Here is a 19764-nt window from a genome sequence, read left to right on the forward strand (position 1 = left end):
CGGTTACACACTTATGTTAGATGTTCAGGGAAAAACGGGTTAATTTCATCCAAAATAAACCATTTTCTGCCTAATATTTGTTTTTTGTACAGAACTTTTGCATTGATATAACAATGTGCTTGTAAATACTTAAATGACTACCCTTTTTGAGCTGCAGAGGTCGAATGACGGTAGCGGGAGACCTGCCAGGAGAGCGTTGCAGTAGTCCAGGGGGAAGATGACAAGAGCCTGAATCGGTACCCGCGCCGCCTTCTGAGTGAGAAGAGAGCATGTATCTACACGATTGTGTTCTCGCAGTAATGTTAGGGACCCAGGACGGAACCCTGAGGAACTCCAGTAGCAAGGTTCTGACACAGGTCCTCTCCAGGTTACCCGGTACGTGCGGCCGTCAAAATAGGATGAGAGAAGGGAGAGAGCAGAGCCTGAGAGACCAAGTATCTGAAGGGAGGAAATAAGCATCTGGTGGTTGACTGTGTCAAATGCAGCAGAGAGGACCAGAAGGATGAGGACAGAGGAGAGCGAGGCGGCTCTAGCAGTGTGGAGTTGCTCTGAGACAGCAAGGAGAGCAGTCTCTGTGGAACGGCCTTGAAGCCTGACTAGTGGGGGTCAAGAAGGTTGTTACGGTGGAGATAGGAAGAGTGTTGGACAGAAAGGGAAGAAGAGAGACCGGTCTGTAGTTGTTTTCTTCAGAACCCACCCTCAACCCTCAGGCCTCTTGCCTCCTTCAGAGAGATAAGAGAAATGTTAGAAATATATGTAAGGAAAGGAAGAAGGTCAGAAGCGATTGTAGAAGTATATATATGAGAAAGATCCTTTCTCAAACACATCTCCTGTCATAAAATAGTCTCCTGGAAAAGTTGAGGGGGAGGAGGACTCTGGGTTTGAGGATGTTAGAGAAGCAAGAAAGGAGTTTTCTCAGAGAGAGGAGGTCAGAGTAGAGATTCTCTGCGGCAGTGATTTGGATAAGTGTAACAGTCTGTTGAGGACTGATAGAACAGATGAGGCCAGAGAGGAGGGAGAGAGGGAGCAACGAACAGGTACAGAGTTAGTTGATGAGGTTGTTAGTTAGAGAGAGGAAGAGCGTAGATGAAGTGGTCAGAGACGTGAAGTGGAGTTAGTGAAGTTTTAATCAAGGTGAAGGACTGAGTGAGCAAACAAAGAAAGTACTAGTAAAAAGGTCCGATGACTTCTCTGTCTGGATGTTTAAGTCTCCCAGGAGGATGAGCGGAGGGCCTTTTTCAGGGACGTTGGACAGGAAGATGTCCAGTTCTCCCAAGAAATGACGCAAAGAGCCTGGCAGACAGTAGAGAACAACAATGTTTGATTGTACCGGGTGAGTAACTGTCACAGCATGAAATTCCTTAGACAATAGGGTGGAATGTGAAATAAGATAAAAGCTCCATCAGGGTGAAATGCGTAAACCTGTGCCACCACCCTTGCCAGTGGGTCTGGGTGTGTGGCTGAAGGAGAAGGCGGAGGAGAGCGCAGCCGGGGTGGATGTGTTGTCCGGTGTGATTTAGGTCTCAGTGCGAGCGAGGAAGTTGAGCGATTATTGGATAGCAAAGCCGGAGATAATGTTTGTCTGCGAGTAGCTGAATGGCAGTTTAAGAGGCCTCCTGTGACATGGTGTTGGCTATGTGTGGAGCGGGTGGGACAGGTAAGAGAGGAGATCATAGAGAGCTGAAGGGCCGAAGTATCTGCGGGTAGAGATTTGAACAGGTCAGGTACGAAACGAAAAGACATTATTAAAACTAGCAGTCTAAGCCGCTCACGAAAGACTCCCCTGTCTTTAAGCTACTCGTCTTCTGTGACTAACGCTTCACCCAACCCCTAATTAAAGACACCCTCATCAGTGAAAGTTGGCTACGGCTGTGCTGACCACACCCCTCGTCGTTAGGAAACAAAGGTGGCTGATGAGCCTCAGCAGAAACTCAGCAAAATGCAAAAACAAGACAATTGTCAACCTAATCAGTAAACATTCACAGTCTGTTGTATTGACAAACTGAATATTACAATGATTTAAATCTACCACATGATGTGATGGATTGAATTTTTGTGTCTGTTATGGCTGTTGAGAATGACTGAATTACAAAAATATATGACCAAATAGATCCTGTACATAAATTACATATGTGCATAATACATTTTTTTTGTGTATTCTGTGTGTGTAAATTTTCCCAAATGGTAGTATCGTATGATATGGTTGTGTAGTAATGTTATTCTGACCGTTTAGGAAAATGGCATGGGCTTAAGCAGGCAGAGGACAGTGAAAGTCCTTATGGAATTAGGAAGAGGGAACTGAATATGCTTGTGTAACTTGGACATTGATGTACAGGACAAGGGACATTTTATACATTTTTATTCAGAAATCTGTGTCTCAAGTTTTTGGTTTTAAACAATTCCTTTTTTTTGACACAACCACTACGGCCTCTGAAAATACCCTTTCAGAGATCATGAGAGGTGGAAGCCTGGGGGATTTCCTCTCTGCTTTGATTTGACCGTATAATGGCGGCACACTCTGAGGTCAGTCGTTTTTTTGCTTTGGTAGCTTTTGTTTGGCTGAAAAATCCTATTACTTTTATATTGGGGGTCCAGGAGGGTAGCAAGAGACATGATGCTCATCGACTACAAAGTGTACAGCTTCTCCACGTTGCCTGATGAGCTGGTCTCCCATTTCCAATCCTTCACCAGGTATCCTTCTCTCCTCACTCTCCAAACTATCTCTCTCTCTCTAACTTCTCCAAACCATATAAATACTATCCAAACTCTCCACCAACAACTCACATTTTGAATGGAGCCTGACTCGATTCCGCATCATCAACGGCATCTGCCTGTCGACTGAGGTTGGAGACGGGAGAGCGTGGCCTTCAAACTGGTGCAGATCTCCTTATGCGTAGCATTCAATTCCTTCGGTAGGCTGTACTGCTTAGGTGTACATGTGCCTTGTCCAGCTGTTTTATAAATGTCTCTGCTACTTCTGTTTTGCAGTTAAAGCGGCATCGTTATGGTGCACCACTCTGGTGCTGGCGCGCTAAAGCTTCTACGTCCCGCCAGTGGCTCACCTGCTGAAGCGGGCCTCTAAATATTACGGGACCCTCCCACTGCTGTTCTGTCTGGGCTGTTTTTCTGTGTTGTGATTTCATCATTCTTTTCCTTTTTGTGTGTGTGTGTGTGGGCCTCCTGGCCGATATTGCGTTGCTAATGGTTGCTATTTGTTTTTGTTTTGATGAAAAGGAGCTGTGGAACATTAGCGTCCTTCCCTCTTGGCAAGTCATCTCTGCCAGTTAGCCCTCAGTCCCAGTCCCCCCCCGTACGTTGGATTCCGTGGTAACCTGAACAACGCATAAACGTTCCTTTTTTTTGGTGTAATATTGCATCGGCAGTAGATTTTATTGAACGTTGTGATTGTATTTTAAAAAGACAATTTGATATTAAAAATAAACTTGTATAATTTTGTTTGTGGAATCACGTCCAGTGCCTGTGTTGTCCGAACCTGTTTCCTGTCATTGACCATAGATTGGCGTTCCCCATTAATAATTCCTGGGGTGAAATTCCCATAGGTGGCGTTGTTGGCTTGTAACCGTAAAGCAAACAGATTACCCTTTTAGCATTGCCACACAAAGATAGTAGGGCAAGCTAGCATCTAATATAGCACAAACTTCAGCAAAACTAGCAGTCCAGTCAGGAACTAAAGCTAACTAGCAGTCAATCACTTCAAAACAGCAAGAACTAAAGCAAACTAGCAGTCAAATTAATGTTAAACGGCAGAAACAGATTAACAGACCAGCTTGGTTTAAAGCCTAGTTTATGCTTCTGCGTTGTCAGCGCGACGCAGATTCAAGAGCCATTTTTCTACGCAAGCCTCCCGCAGCGCACCAGGCTGCGATTGGTCCGCTAACTACGTCCTTTACGGAGTCCCACATTTCCGCTTTCATAGCCCGATACTGCTATTATTAAAACGAATGTTTACGAGAGAACGGATCAGATTTAAGAACTTTTGTCGGAAGAAATGCGTAAATATGACCGCTTATACAAGCCGTCATTGGCGGGTTGTAGAAGCGGGTTGGATTCATGGAGGGAGATCGCCGCAAACGCCGGTTTGCCGGTCGAGAGGTGAACAAAGTTGTGGAGGAAAATACGGGACAAATGTGTCCGCGATGAAAAGCAGCAGTGGCGATGCACGGGGCAATAAAGTCTATGATAAATAAATAAATAGACGTGACTCTCTAGGTCGCCTTCAACAAAAACACGTTACTCCGCCTGTTGTTCTGGCGGTGAATTGCTCTGCAACACACGCAGAACCATAAATTAAAACGAGAGACTCGGGTAGTCTGGATGTTTGAAACCCAGTCAAAAAGCACTCATCAGGTCAGGTCCAGGGATGAGCATGTAACCTCTGCTGTGCTGACCACGCCCCTCGTCTCAGAAGTGAACGAGTTAATGCCTTTTCTATACAGTACTGTAATATTTTTACAGCAGTTGTAATTTACAGTAGGTATTCTGTAGAATAAAAGGTGAATGCAGGAAAAGTAGCTTCCAGCTGTACTGTAATTCAACAAGGAAATTTGTAATAGTGTAGTTACGTCGCTGTAACTGGGGGGCACAAACCCATAGTGGGAAGCAGTTGTAACACAGGTGGGGTTCTTGGGGTAATTCACAATTTTATTTTTCCAAGAACTTTATTGAGAACTACCATATAACAGTACAAAGTACACAGTTCACGACTCAGTTCTCAAAATAAAATACAATCCAACACTGAGCATGAATTAAGAGGCCGTATCAAGTCTACAACCCTGTTTTGATAGGATTTGTAGAGGAAGGCAGGCTCACTGTAGCCACTAATACTGATAAAAAGTTTTAAAAGTATGAGATGGCTCATACACATCGGGACCAATATTGTTTTTCGTTTTACAGGTTGGACATTATTATTATCATCTTGAAAAGATGTTCAGGGCAAAACGGGTTAATTACAGCCACAATAAACTATTTTCTGCTAAATAAGTTCATATTGCACAACTATTTCTTACTGTACATATCTATTTATTCACTTATTACACTTTACATATGCACATACTCTGCACTTTTTGCTATTTTGCACTCTGGTTGGATGTTAAACTGCATTTCGTTGCCTCAATACTTGCACCCTGTGCAATGACAATAAAGTTGAATCTAATCTAATCTAATCTAAAAGTTTTAAATATGTTTTACGCAGACAGACAGAACTTCATTTGAATTGATCTAAAAAGATGGTTGTCCATTTTACTTGCATTTGCTCATAGCAGTAGTAGTAATCTGGTTTGGAATATGGAGGAAGACCGTCTCAAACACACAAAATAAACCAGCACACACTCAATTCTTATGTGACTGACTCTTGGGAGGTTTCTCAGCACACATAAAACCAAGTCTATCAAAAAACAAAGATATCATAGCTTCTTCAAATTTTTGGTCAAAAGATCACGACTTACATAACATGCTTTTATAGAAAACATGGGTTAATGAATGAAAAAACATTTTATTAAAATTAAGGTTAAGTAATGCAAGACTGTTACTTGCTTATAGATGCAATATGTTTATCATGTATTAAATGTATTCATTCACTCTGCCATAGGTAATTCCGGATTGAAGTCATCCGATTAAAAAAAATAATAATTGTATCCCAGACAACAAAAGTAACTTCATTCGAAGTCATAGATGCTTTCCTCGTCTTTACGGCTCTGCATGTGATTGCACCTTTCAAACTGAAAAGGTTCAGAATGTACAAGTTGAAAAGGGAAATCCATTTTGCAGGATTAATTCTGCAAAAGTGCTTTAGACCCATGCAGCGTGTCTCTAAAGCATGTTGGTCTGATAAGAACCGGGCTTCAGTATCTGAAGTGTAACAATGACCTTAATTGATTTTCTGAACCAGGGGTAAAGAATGGCATAGATCAGAGGGTTGAGACAGGAGTTAAACTGAGCCAACCATATTACAATGGTTACAGATGAAGCTTTGTACAAGTTATTTTGGGATGTAAGAATAAAACAATAATATGGACAAATGCATATCAGAAACACAACCACAACAACACCAAGATTCCTGGCTGCTTTCATTTCAGACTTTTTAGCGGTTACTTTCATTGTCACAACTGCAAAGTGAGACCGCATGGCACGAGCCTGATACACAACCACCCCAAATATTCTCATATGTAGAATGACAATAACAGTAATGGGGAAAATGAATGTAACAATAAGATCAAAAAGATTAACGATATGGTCAATGTCAATGACACACTCTCCTATGCAGGACTTATACCTGCCTGGATGTTGCAGGTTTTTCTTCAGCAGCAGACTGTAAATTAAAGCAGCAAACATCCAACACAGACAAACACAGACCTGAACTCTTTTTGGTTTGACTTTGGTGAAGTAATGCAGAGGATAACAAATAGCCACATATCGATCCACTGATATGAGCACCATGGTTCCTACTGAGGACGAGATAATAATAGATGCTAGAATCAACCAAAGAGAACACATGAGATCACCGAGCAACCAGCAGCCGTTTATCATCATTATTTGAAAGATCATGAAGAGGCCGACGAAGAAATCTGACACGGCCAGAGAGAGGAGGAGGAGGTTGGGAGGGGTCTGGAGCTGCCTGGAGGGAAACAGATATTGATATTTGTATAAACATTTAAGTAATTAATTGGTCAGATAAAAATACACAATACAAAAAGAAATCAGCAAATATACAAGTTTGTGATTAAGTAACACGTGTTTCAATCTACCAGTTACACAATTAAATGAAACATTTCACTACTTGAAATGGGAGATGGAGATGATGACCAGCAGGTTGAGAGCTACAGTGAGCAGAGAGATGGAGGACAACACAATATAAATCAACATTGCTTCTAAGTGAGGACGAATTGGCTTTCTGCAAGAGGTGTTGATGAGTTGTGGAAAGCAAAGATTAGTTCCCACCAAGGTTTCCATCACCGGAGAGGAGAAGCTGCCGAACAGCTTCAGCTGACTGGCCAAAGCTTCTTGTCTTACAACCTATTCGTCTCTTTACTTTGGATCCACCCCTCCTCTTCTTCATTACCTCTGCTGTTGTTTTTTTCTCCATGGAGACTGAAGGACAACAGTTTCCATGCTCATTTTTCTTCCCGCTGGAGATGACTATGATCTGTTTTAATGTTGACCTTCACGTCAAGGGCCGTATTTGTGAAGTTCCTTATGAAGACTTTCTACGAGTGACAGAAATCGAAGAATCTCTCCCCAAACCTTCAGTTTAACATCAACCACAGAAATTATTTGACAAAAGACAGTTGTAAAATGTCTCTTATCTTAGCAGTTTCTTTGCTAGCATTCAAACAACACTAATACGAGTCGGCAACTTCCAGTTAGCCAGTACGAGCACTCTCTTGGGATCCACAATAAGCTTTTGTTCTTTGGTGGAGGGTTCAAAGGTTACCTACCGCCTATCATTGGCCAGCCCCGACCCTTCTATATGAAGATGCTCTGCTGGTCCTGGTTGGCAGTGCTGTTAATGCCATGGAAATGGCCCAAATATAATGCATGCGCAAATGCATGTGTAGCCTGATTAAAATGATGAGACAGGACACACAAGATGAATATATTTTTAATGTGAGTCCTTTATTTCCCCGGACTGAATTCCTGGTGCACAGCCTTAATTTGTAAAATTAAGAAGGCATTTAGGACAGCATACAACAAACTAAACAATTGGTTTTTACTAAATTAGAATTTCTGTATGACATGACTGTGAGGTCTTAACCCCTGCATGGCAGCAAGAGGCCGCAAGGGGCGCCAAAGGACGCGTCCTCCGGAGCCAATCACCGGAATTCTGAACACCTGCGAGAGAGGACGCGTCCTCTGGAGCCAATCATCGGAATTCAGAACACCTGCGAGAGAGCGAGACCTATAAGAACCGCCGACGCAGTGGGTGAGTTGTGAGGTATTGCAAATACGCGTCTCTGCTGAACCGTTTGTTTCGCTGCCCCCCCCCCCCCCTCCCTGAATTCCTTTAGAACCAGTGAGCCTCTGTGTATCCTGTGTAACCTTCCACCTTCTCCCGACAACAAACCTGCCCATTCCCTGGATCAAATTTGTCCTTTGCCCCCCTCTGTCTCCGAACCACTGCCTGTCCCCAGATTTCCCGTATTGCCTTGTCCCTTGTTTCTATTGTTGCCTGTCGTCCTCAATAAACATTGAGAGCTCTGCTCTTGGGTCTGAGTCTGCCTCCAGTGTCCATTCGTTACAGGATACCTCACCCGTATTCACATGGACCCAGCGGAGCTCCAACGTTGGCTCACCCAGGAGGAACGGGTTGACGAGCTATGCCAGCTCCTACGCCAGTCCGCCACACCGGCGGTCCAACCCGCCGTTCCTTTTGCCTCCGCTGGACCCACCTCGATGGCTATGCCAGGCAAATATGACGGATCCCCGGGCAGATGCCTAGTGTTCCTCATGTAATGCGGGATGTATATCGCCCACCACTGCGAACTACCGGACGGACAAGGATAGAGTCGACTTCGTCATCTCCCTGTTAACCGGAAGAGCCCTTGGGGAACGGACCTCTTGTCAGCTGGAGCCCCAGAACTTCTGTCCAAGCAACACTTCCAAGCACATTTTAAGGATTTGTTCAACCACCTCATTACCGGGAAGACCACAGGGGATTTGCTGTGCGAAATCCGTAAGGGCTTGCAGACGGTGTCTGCCCGCAGTTACTGCCCTCACACGTGTACAGGTCCCCGGCATCCAAGACCGACCCCGACCCCATCCTTCCATCCTCGTATTCAGTCGGACCTATTCACTGTGAGCTTGAGTTAGTCATCCAGCATTCGCAGCGCAATAAACCGGCGACACCTGACACCCCTCCCAACTGCACCTACGTCCCCTCGTCCAGTGGAGCCACACCACGTTGGGATCGGGACATTCAGCCATTACCCGAACCGCTCAGCTCTTGTCTCAGAAGTACTGGTGGAACTCGCTGGCCTCCGACGTGCGGGACTACGTGCGGGACTACGTGCTCTCCTGTCCGGTCTGCGCGCAAACAAACCCCCCCCCCCGTCAGCTCCCTGCCGTGGAGTTAGTACCGCTGCCCACTCCCCAGAGACCATGGTCCCATGTGGCGGTGGACTTCCTTACCGACCTACCGGGGTCCAAGGGGTTTACCACTATTCTAGTCTTAATAGACAGGTTCTCCAAAATGTGTTGATTTATACCCCTGCCTAACCTACCCTCAGACATGGAAATGCCGTAGTGTCTTTTCCTCCAGGTGCGCCCGTTTGGCCTTCCAGAGGAAGTCATCTCAGATCGGGGTCCCCAGTTCACGTCCCACATCTGGAAGGCGTTCTGCAACCAGCTGGGGATAAAGGTGAAGCTGACGTCCGGAGACCAGGCCAAACCAAAAGGCTCAATCGGGAACTGGGGAAGTACCTTCGCAGTTCGCAGCAGAGGTATATAACTTAAGAACTTACATCTCTGAACAGTTAACATACATCTCAATTTACATGGTGATTCAGGTTTATTAATGAATTATAACTTACGCTAACCCGTTTGAACAAGTGGTTAAGCAGCCTAGATGCTAAAAGCTAATACTGTCGTCGTCAGTAGCCGCCAACTCCTGCTTCGTAACTCCAAATCTTAGCTCTCAAATATTAGTGATATACTAGTGATAGTTTGGTACAAGACAAAATGTAAATGGCACAGTTTGGCAGAAATTTTTTCCTAAAAACAAAATTCTGGGAATCTTGCCTAAGCTGTCTGGATGATTTTGATGAAGGATTGTTTTAGTACAGAGAGAATGTTAATTTATTGTGCTATGATATGCTAAGGTAGAGTTTGAGCTATATTATAATCCCAAAGGGATAATTATTCTGGAAGTGCTTTTCATTTAAGGCGAACCTGAAACATTTTCATTTGTACGGTTTATAGGGTCGTTGTGGCGCAGAGGTAGAGAGGGTTCGCCGGGAACCGCAAGGTTGGTGGTTTTAGCCCCGGCTGCCCCATGTCAAAGTATCCCTGTGCAAGACACCCAACCCCTAACTGCTCCGTGGGCAAAATGTAAAAAAGCCATGGATTAATAAATGTAAACTAATTAATTTAAGTCTCAATTTCCAGGCATTGTTGAGCCTCATACAGCGCTTGAGACCTGTAGATGCTTTAGAATTAAACTATCCTAGAACATTCATTATAACTTTGATTCAGCTCAAATTGCTGTCCAAATGTTTCCCCAAATGTAGACAGTAATTCACAAGATATTATTTGAGTTTTTTTTGTTTCCTTTTGTCTTTTCAGGCACAGAAAGACAAACAGAGACATGGTCACAGAGAGAAGCGGCGAAGACCGAGGACAGAGCCTTCGGGACCCCAGTGGTGAGAGGACAAGGTTCAGACACGAATATTTACCAAAGTACCCGGTAGGTGTGGTCTTTGAGATAGAATGAGAAATGGCAGAGAGCAGAGCCTGAGACACCCAGTTCCTGAAGTAAAAGAAATAATAAAGTACTAAAGAATGGGCAGATAAGATGGTATGGGTTGACGTGGCGCAGGGGTGGAGAAGGCGCACCGGGAACTGCAAGGTTGGCAGGTTCAAGCCCCAGTTGCTCCATGTCGAAGTGTCCCTGAGCAAGACACCTAACCCCTAATTGCTCCCTGGGCAAAAATGTAAAAAGCTGTGTGTTAAAAATGCAATGTTGGATAAAAGTGTCAGCTAAATGACCTGTGAGAACTGTGTGATAAGAGACGGGCATGTAGTTGTTAACTTCAGACGGGTTGAGGCTGGGTTTCTTTAAGAAACTCTTCTACGGTTTCTGGTCACAACTGTCTTGAGAAGGCAACTTTGGCTGTGTTGAGATGTTCCTTGCTCTTTGTAAATTGTAATGTTTTGTAAGAAAAAGGAAAAATAGTAGAAGAAAGTAAGATACATGGAGAAGCCCAATGATAAAAGATGAAACCGTAAGGGGGAAGTTCAGTCACTCCCACTTTGAGAAAAATGTCTCCAGAGAAAGAGAAGGAGGATTTGGAGGAAGACAAGAGCTTCATTAGTTTCATGAAGAGCGCAGCAGCTTTGTGTCTCCTCTCTCTGACAATGAAAAGTCTTGAAGATTAACTTTGCTTTCCTCATCTTCTGAACTCCTCCTGCAGGAAGGCTATGCGTCTTCACTTTGTATCCAGTGTTTCCCACAAATAGACTAATTTGTGGCGGTGCGCCACAGATTCAACACCCGCCACCACACATTGCGTCTGGTGTAAACACCGGTATTTATGCTCACTTACATTTTATTATCCTCCATCTCTCTGCTCACTGTGACTCTCAACCTGCTGGTCATCATCTCCCACTTCAGCTATTCAAATATTTTATAAATGTATTTAGCTGCTATTTAGATAGATAGGAAAAACGGGTGGAAGAAATGTCTCTCAGACTTGAAAGGAAATATGTTTTTGTGTCTTAATAATTGCTTTTATCTCTTGATATGACAGCTGCTAACATTACTGATGAGCGTGTTGTTTTCTCATCTCCTAAGGCAGCTCCACACCCCCACCAACCTTCTCCTCCCCTCTTCGGCCATCTCAGACTTCTTCTGGTGTTTGTGGCTCAGGCTCGTGTCATGAGGTCTCATGTCGCAACATTACCTCTTATGTTTTCAATGACTGTGAGGATCCCTGTCTAACCCTGGTGTTTTTTCCCTCAGTTTCCCCCATATTCTCTCCTCATGTTTATGTCATTCCCCTGTTTGTTATTGTTTTGCCATGAGCTTGTGCTTTTGTTTCTGTGTCCCCAGTAGTGTCCTCAGAGCCCCGCCCAGTGCCACGCCTTCCTCCATTGACACAGCTGTATCTCATCGGCCCATTAAACCAACTGACAGAAGTACTCTGGCTTTCCTCGTCACAGCTGTCAGTCCGTCCGTTATGCCACCCCGGTACCTCGGCTCCATGAGTTATTCTGTTGTATTCCTTGTGATCCTGCGATAACCCCTTGTTTTTCACCCTTGCCGTCCAGCGTCGAACCTCGGAGATTCACCTGGCCGAAGAGGTAGCCAGTTAGTTCCGCGGAGATCAGCTAAGCACCTACAAACTCCTGCATCAGGCCTTGGGTGTCACGCAGTCGAGCTCCTCTACCTGTCACTCACCGTTGACTTGTGTTTTTGTGTTGCCTTTGTTTTTTCCCTGCCGGAGAAAATAAATAACCTTGGTGGTCCTGCGTGTTGCATCTGGGTCCGTTTGCACATAACAGACTAACTGCTAAAAAATGTCAAATGAAAGCTGCCAGGACTCTTGGTGTCGTCATAGTTGTTTTTCTTTTGTCCGTCTGCCCATATTATTGTGTTTCATTCTCTGGCCAGGACACCTTGTCTCATCTGGTGCTTTCGTAACGTTTGTTCTATTTCAACTCGTGTCTTAACCCTCTGATCTATGCCTTTTCTAACCCTGGTTTATAAAATCCATGAAGCTCATTGTTACTCTTGAGATACTGCAGCCTGGCTCATGTGAGAGAAACCTGCTGTAGAGACACTGCATGCTGAGAGGAATAAGACAAGAAAATTTACTTGGTCACGTTGATGAGAATTTTAATAAAGCTTTGTCCAGTGAACTGCCAAAACAGAAGCAGACAATGAAAAGGAAACAACATAGTAGGAATAGTGACAAACTTAAAAACATCAATCCGGCACAAATGTATGAGGTCAAATGGACCGCGATTTAAAAAAAGGCTGTTATTCAAAATGAGCCTGTCAAGAACGGTTCACAGCGTTAAGTTTAGAAAAAAAACGATTATAATTACAGGAAGAGTCGAAGTAAAAAATAATCCCTGCAAATACACTTAAATAAACACATCTAATGTTTTGCCACTGGTTTACTTTAAGTTGTCTTCATGGCGATAATAAATGTCTATCTAAGTTTGAGCATATGTTTGTGTGAGTAGATGCATGGAACATGGGAATACTGGGTCAAAGGTCAACATCACAATCATCTCCAGCGGGAAGGAAGATGAGCATGGAAACTATTGGTCTTTAATCTCCATGGAGAAAGAAACACCAGCAGAGGTGATGAAGGAGGAGGGGTGGACCCAAAGTAAAGAGACAAATCGGTTGTAAGACAAGAAGCTTTGGCCAGTCAGCTGAAGCTGTTCTGCAGCTTCTCCTCTCCGGTGATGGAAACCTTGTTGGGAACTGAACTTTGCTTTCCACAACTCATCAACACCTCCTGCAGAAAGCAAAGTCGTCCTCACTTAGAAACAATGTTAATTTACATTTTGTTGTCCTCCATCTCTCTGCTCACTGTAGCTCTCAACCTGCTGGTCATCATCTCCATCTCCCACTTCAAGTAGTGAAATATTTCATTTATTTGTGAAAGTGGTAGATTGATACACGTGTTGCTCAATGACAAACTTTTGAATTTTTCCTAATTTATTTTTTTACGTATTTTTATCTGACCTGAGTTAAATGTTTATACAAATATCAAAATTTGTTTCCCTCCAGGCAGCTCCAGACCCCCACCAACCTCCTCCTCCTCTCTCTGTCGGTCTCAGATTTCTTCGTCGGTCTCTTCTTGATCTTTCAAATAATGATAATAGACGGCTGCTGGTTGCTCGGTGATCTCATGTGTTCTCTTTGGTTGATTCTATCAGCCATTGTTTTCTCGTCCTCAGTAGGAACCATGGTGCTCATATCAGTGGATCGATATGTGGCTATTTGTTATCCTCTGCATTACTTCACCAAAGTCAAACCAAAAATAGTTCAAGTCTGTGTTTGTCTGTGTTGGATGTTTGCTGCTTTATTTACCGGTCTGCTGCTGAAGAATAACCTGCAACATCCAGGCAGGTATAACTCCTGCATAGGAGAGTGTGTCTATGACATAAACTACATTGTTAATCTTTTTGATCTCATTGTTACATTCATTTTCCCCATTACAGTTATTGTCCTTCTACATATGAGAATATTTGTGGTGGCTGTCTATCAGGCTCGTGCCATGCGGTCTCACATTGCAGTTATGACAATGAAAGTAACCGTTAAAAAGTCTGAGATGAAAGCAGCCAGGAATCTTGGTGTTGTTGTAGTTGTGTTTCTGATATGCATTTGTCCATATTATTGTTTTGTTCTAACATCCCAAAATAACGTGTTCACAGCTTCATCTGTAATCATTGCAATATGGTTGTTATATTTTAACTCCTGTTTCAACCCTCTGATCTATGCCATTCTCTACCCCTGGTTCAGAAAATCAATTAAGGTCATTGTTACACTTCAGATACTGAAGCCCGGTTCTAGTCGGACCAACATGCTTTAGAGACACGCTGCATGGGTCTAATTTAAAATTAGCCTGAACAGAACATGCAGAATTTTATTAATGGTGAAAATGAATCTTTGGTTTTTCGCTAAAACCATTATGCAAATTAGAATTTATTAACCAAAAAATTTGAAGTAGCCATGACATCTTTATTGATTCCTGTATTGACAGACTTTGTGTGTGTGCTGAGAAACCTCCCAAGAGTCAGTCACATAACAATTGAGTGTGTGCTGATTTGTGTGTTTGAGATGGCCTTCCTCTAACAAACACTATAGTGGCTTCACGTGTGTTCATTTTCATTATATATTAAATGAGTTGTGTGTATTTTTATATCAATGCAAATAAAGTTCTCTAAAAAAAAAAAGTAAATGGAATGAACCTGTTTTACACTGAACATTTTTTTAACATAATAATATGCAACTTGTGAAACCAAGACAAGTTAGAATATTAGGCAATAAATGTGAATGTGAATGTGAAGAGTCACATAACTATTGAGTGTGTGCTGATTTGTATTGTGTTTGAGACGGCCTTCCTCTAACAAACTCTCTGGCCTTATACTGGCTTCACTTTAGCGTGTGTTCATTTTCATTACATATTAAATGTGTTGTGTCAACACATACGATGAGAGCAAAGGGCCTACAGGGGGAGGAGAAGGTGGATTTCATCTTCTCGTAGTTAAAGGGGTCAGCTCTGGAGGAGGTTAAGTCACGTGTAGTTGGACAGGTTAAGCAATCCAGTGGTCTGTTTTCATACCTGAGGGAGGCATTCAGAGAGAGACTAAACCACAACTCTTACATGCTTTCTATGCGTGCAGGCAGTTAGATGGGAAAGACTTTTCACATGCACTCTCACATCTGCTGGATTCTGCTCTTCAACAGTCCCCTACAACTAGCACTTAGAGACCAGTTAATTGAAGGGGTACGTGACTCCACCCTTCGACGTGAGTCGTGGGTTTATTAGGGAGGAGCCTGGCTTAAGCCTGTTTGATGTGGGAGAAGAGGCAATGATGTGGACACCCACAGCGCAAATGTGGTGAGGAGCCGAAATCTTGTGGACGGCGACCCAGACGAGGTTGCAGCAGAAACAGATTTGGCCGGTAATGCGCAGACTGACTTGACCGCCACCATGCTAGTTCAGACAGGGGAACCAAGGAGGTTCGATTTAAAATTATATAAAGTGTATAGATGATGGACAGCCGATTTGTCTGCGATGTGAGGGGTTGGGCACATTGGCAGACACTGCAATCAATCACGTGACGCAGGAGGATCTTCTCAGGGAATCAAGAATCAGGAAACATCTAGGTGGCGCAGGGGGTAGAGCGGGTGCGCTCGGAACCGCAAGGTTGGTGCTTCGAGTCCCGGCTGCCCCCATGTCTCAAGTCGAAGTGTCCCTGAGCAAGACACCTAACCCCTAATTGCTCCGTGGGCAAAATGTAAAAAAAGCCATGGGTTTAAAGTGTAATGTAAGTCGCTTTGGATAAAAGCGTCAGCTGTAATGTAATGTAATCTACCAGTTCCGACTGGGGGAGCTGTTAGGGATTCAAGCAAGAGCACCCCTAGTGGTGGAGGTTATAATACGTGTAAAAATGTTTAGTGTTAGAATTGTAGTTTGTGTGTTATTAGTTATTACATTAGCATGTTAGATGAAGTGAATGCAATATGAATCAAACACAAAGTGTAGTGTATTTCACTTTGTAATTGTATTCCTTATAACATTGTTTAGCTATTAAAGGCTTTTTCATTTTTAAATTCAAGCAAGCTGACTCTTTTGATTCTTCGTTTCCGGCCGGGACGAGAACAAAGGAGTGAGGCCTTCGAACCATTAACAATCCAAAGGCGTTCCCAGGTCAGTGCAGAGATATAATCTCTCCACCTAGTCCTGGGTCTTCCCAGGGGCCTCTTCTCAGCTGGCCGTGCCTGGAACACCTCCCTAAGGGAGGCGCTCAGGGGGCATTCTCACTAGATGCCCAAACCACCTCAACTGGGCCCCTCGACACAAAGGAGCAGCGGCTCTACTCCGAGCTCCTCACAAATGGCTGAGCTTCTCACCCTATCCCTAAGGGAGACGCCAGCCACTGGCCTGAGGGAACCCATTTCGGCCGCTTGTACCCGAGACCTAGTTCTTTGGGTCATGACCCATACTTCATAACCATAGGTGAGGGTAGGAACGAAGATTGACCAGTAGATGGAGAGCTTTGCCTTTTGGCTCAGCTCTCTTTTCGTGACAACGGTGCGGTAAAGCGAGTGCAATACCGCCCCCGCTGCTCTGATTCTCCGGCCAAACTCACACTCCAACTTCCCCTCACTCGTGAACAAGACCCATAGGTACTTGAACTCCTTCACTTGGGATAAGGACACATTCCCTACCTGGAGTAGGCAATCCGTCGGTTTCCTGCTGAGAACCATGGCCTCAGATTTAGAGGTGCTAATCCTCATCCCGACCGCTTCACACTCGACTGGGAAACGCTCCACTGAGAGTTGGAGGTCACAGACAGAAGATGCCATCATGACCACATCATCTGCAAAAAGAAGCGATGAGATCTGCAGCCCCACGAACTGTAGACCCTCCTCCCCCGACTAAGCCTCGATATCCTGTCCATGAAAACCACAAACAAGATTGGTGACAAGGCGCAGCCCTGCCGAATGCCAAACCCTACCGGAAACGCCTTCGACTTGCTGCCGAGCACCTGAACACAGCTCTCCCTTGGCACTGGAGACCCTAGACATTCCTTTTGAACCCCCGACACAGGTGGAGCCGAGATGGGTAGTGGCCAAAAAGGGTATTTCTCTTCTTGCCATTGCAGCCGCTACACCTATACGCAAGCTGCATGCCCGGCTGGTGAGCAAATCAGGTCTGAGGGTACTCAGACCTGATTTGCTCACAAGACCTCCACAGTTGACCCCCCTCCTTCCACCAGGAGAGGCGAGGTCAGGGCTACCGTACTAGCTTCGCCACATCACGGGCAGTCCTGAGAGGCATGCCTATGACGGATATACATGTCTGTGCTGCGGCCTTAAAGGCAGCACACTGACAGAACACTACAGAGTAAACGTTGCCACCTCCTCACTCGCTGGGGAGGGTTCTTTGGCCCAATTCCTCTGCCAGAGCAATACGAGGTGGTTACTTGTAATCCTCGTGACCCTCCTCGTTGATATAAGTCACCCAGGTTGAAGCACTGCCTCTGGCGGTCAGTAGGGATGAAATAGACGAAAGTTCCGAATGTAACTACGGTTCTATGAATCCTGGATGACCGCCAGAGGCAGTGCTTCAAAATGGATTATCTTCTGTCTCGCACTTGCGCAGGTCGAGTCTTTATACCAACAAAGTAACCTGTGACCCCGGATGACCTCCCGTCACGTATAAGTACCGGTGTTGTATTGAAATCAGTCCTACGGATTCTTCTCGCGAGTTCACGGGATTCCGAGTGACTAACAACTCTTAATTCCTGGTATGGAGAGTGTGTAGTTGTAATAGACTTCATCACAGGAGCTGTTGATATCTGGATGACCTTTGTTGGCCCCCGTTTCGGTCATTGTAGTTCTGTACATGAGAACCCTTGGCGTTGTTGTGGTGCCGTTTGTAACATGTTTCTGTCCTTATTTTTATCCCTCTTTTGCAAGCAAAGCGATGTCAACCAGTAGCCTATGGTGTTTTCTATTTTTGGGGTGTGGCTGCTTTATTGTTACTCCTGTCTGAATACAATGATGCATGCTTTTTCTCACGCATGGTTCAGGAGATCCCTTAAACGCGTTGTCAGGAATCAGGAATCAGGAATCAGGAAACATTTATTGGCCAAAATATGTCAAACATACAAGGAATTTGTCTTGGCGGTTAGTGCGCGACAGTAGACAGACAAGACAACAGTGCACAGGTAATAAAATAAAGTGGAATGAAATGCTAATGCAATGGGTTAGTAAGAATAAGGCTAAGGCTACGGGTTAGTAAAAAAACAAGGGAATAAAGTTAAACAAATTTTAAATATTAAAAAGTTAAAAAGAAAAGTATTAAGCATAAAGTGCACTAACAAACAAGTAACAGACAAGAGACAAAGTGACAAGTGACAAAGTGATGAATTGCAGTTAAAGTGGCATGTGCAGTGTGAGGGGGAGTGACCGGTGGAGTGTTATAGTCAGGCAGTGGGGGACCGGGCTCTGTTGATGAGCCCGACTGCCGACGGGAAGAAACTGTTCGTGTGGCGGGAGGTCGTAGTCCTGATGGACCTCAGCCTCCTGCCAGATGGAAGGGGCACAAACAGTTTATGTCCGGGGTGGGAGGGGTCGGCCGCGATCTTTTTAGCTCGCTTCAGAGACCTGGAAGCGAACAAGTCCTCCAGGGACGGCAGATTGCAGCCGATCACCCTCTCTGCAGAGCGGATGACACGCTGCAGCCTGCCCTTGTCCTTGGCTGTGGCTGCAGCGTACCAGACGGTGATGGAGGAGCAGAGGATGGACTCGATGATGGCCGTGTAGAAGTGGACCATCATCGTCTTTGGCAGGTTGAGTTTCTTCAGCTGCCTCAGGAAGAACAACCTCTGCTGAGCCTTCTTGGTGATGGAGCTGATGTTCAGCTCCCACTTGAGGTCCTGGGTGATGATGGAGCCCAGGAAACGGAAGGAATCCACAATAGTGACGGGGGAGTCACACAGGGTGATGGGGGAGGGTGGGGCTCTGTTCCGCCGGAAATCCACAACCATCTCCACTGTCTTTAGAGCGTTGAGCTCCAGGTTGTTCTGGCTGCACCACGACACCAGATGGTCAGACTCCCACCTGTAGGCGGACTCGTCCCCACCAGAGATTAGTCCAATGAGGGTGGTGTCATCCGCAAACTTCAGGAGCTTGACGGACTGGTGGCTGGAGGTGCAGCTGTTGGTGTACAGGGAGAAGAGCAGAGGGGAAAGAACGCAGCCTTGGGGGGAACCGGTGCTGATGGTCCGAGAGGCTGAGACATGTTTCCCCAGCTTCACGTGCTGCTTCCTGTCAGACAGGAAGTCTGTGATCCACTTGCAGGTGGAGTCGGGCACGTGCAGCTGGGAGAGTTTGTCCTGCAGCAGAGACGGGATGATAGTGTTAAAAGCAGAGCTGAAGTCCACAAACAGGATCCTGGCGTAGGTTCCTGGGGAGTCCAGATGCTGGAGGATGTAGTGGAGGGCCATGTTGACAGCATCGTCCACAGACCTGTTGGCTCTGTAGGCGAACTGCAGGGGGTCCAGGAGGGGGTCGGTGAGGGACTTCAGGTGGGACAGGACTAGCCGTTCAAAAGACTTCATGACTACAGAGGTCAGGGCGACGGGCCTGTAGTCATTGAGTCCTGTGATCCTGGGCTTCTTGGGGACAGGGATGATGGTGGAGGCCTTGAAGCAGGCTGGTACGTGGCATGTCTCCAGGGAGGTGTTGAAGATGTCAGTGAACACCGGAGACAGCTGGTCAGCACAATGCTTCAGGGAGTGAGGGGAAACGGAGTCCGGACCGGCTGCCTTACGGGG

The 19764-nt window shown here is 45.2% G+C and overlaps 2 protein-coding genes and 1 long non-coding RNA gene across 3 annotated transcripts; 2 read left to right on the forward strand and 1 right to left on the reverse strand.

The window, feature by feature from the left end:
• Positions 1-5829: 5829 nt before the first annotated feature.
• LOC144388783 (trace amine-associated receptor 13c-like) lies at positions 5830-7039 on the reverse strand. The gene is made up of 2 exons (XM_078090624.1): positions 6797-7039; positions 5830-6634 (listed from the first exon to the last, which is right to left on the reverse strand). Exons 1-2 carry the CDS (start codon positions 6967-6969, stop codon positions 5830-5832), a joined length of 978 nt encoding a protein of 325 aa, XP_077946750.1. The 5' UTR covers positions 6970-7039.
• Positions 7040-9134: 2095 nt separating this feature from the next.
• Positions 9135-10326, forward strand: LOC144388865 (uncharacterized). The gene is made up of 3 exons (XR_013453130.1): positions 9135-9455; positions 9934-9979; positions 10297-10326. It is a non-coding gene; the product is annotated as an uncharacterized LOC144388865 (long non-coding RNA).
• Positions 10327-12932: 2606 nt separating this feature from the next.
• LOC120834329 (trace amine-associated receptor 13c-like) lies at positions 12933-14468 on the forward strand. The gene is made up of 2 exons (XM_078091429.1): positions 12933-12952; positions 13478-14468. Exons 1-2 carry the CDS (start codon positions 12933-12935, stop codon positions 14280-14282), a joined length of 825 nt encoding a protein of 274 aa, XP_077947555.1. The 3' UTR covers positions 14283-14468.
• The last annotated feature ends 5296 nt before the right edge of the window (positions 14469-19764 follow it).

This window comes from Gasterosteus aculeatus, chromosome 16 (genome assembly GCF_964276395.1).
Source record: "Gasterosteus aculeatus chromosome 16, fGasAcu3.hap1.1, whole genome shotgun sequence".
Classification (NCBI taxonomy): Eukaryota; Metazoa; Chordata; class Actinopteri; order Perciformes; family Gasterosteidae; genus Gasterosteus; species Gasterosteus aculeatus.

Bases quoted from the DNA above. Each gene is read 5' to 3' on its own strand.
- LOC120834329 (XM_078091429.1), top strand. From the start codon at position 12,933: ATGGGAATACTGGGTCAAAG. The intron at 12,953-13,477 runs GTCAACATCACA...GTTTCCCTCCAG, and splicing joins ATGGGAATACTGGGTCAAAG to GCAGCTCCAGACCCCCACCA.
- LOC144388783 (XM_078090624.1), bottom strand. From the start codon at position 6,969: ATGGAAACCTTGGTGGGAACTAATCTTTGCTTTCCACAACTCATCAAC. The intron at 6,635-6,796 runs GTAGTGAAATGT...GTTTCCCTCCAG, and splicing joins ATCTCCATCTCCCATTTCAA to GCAGCTCCAGACCCCTCCCA.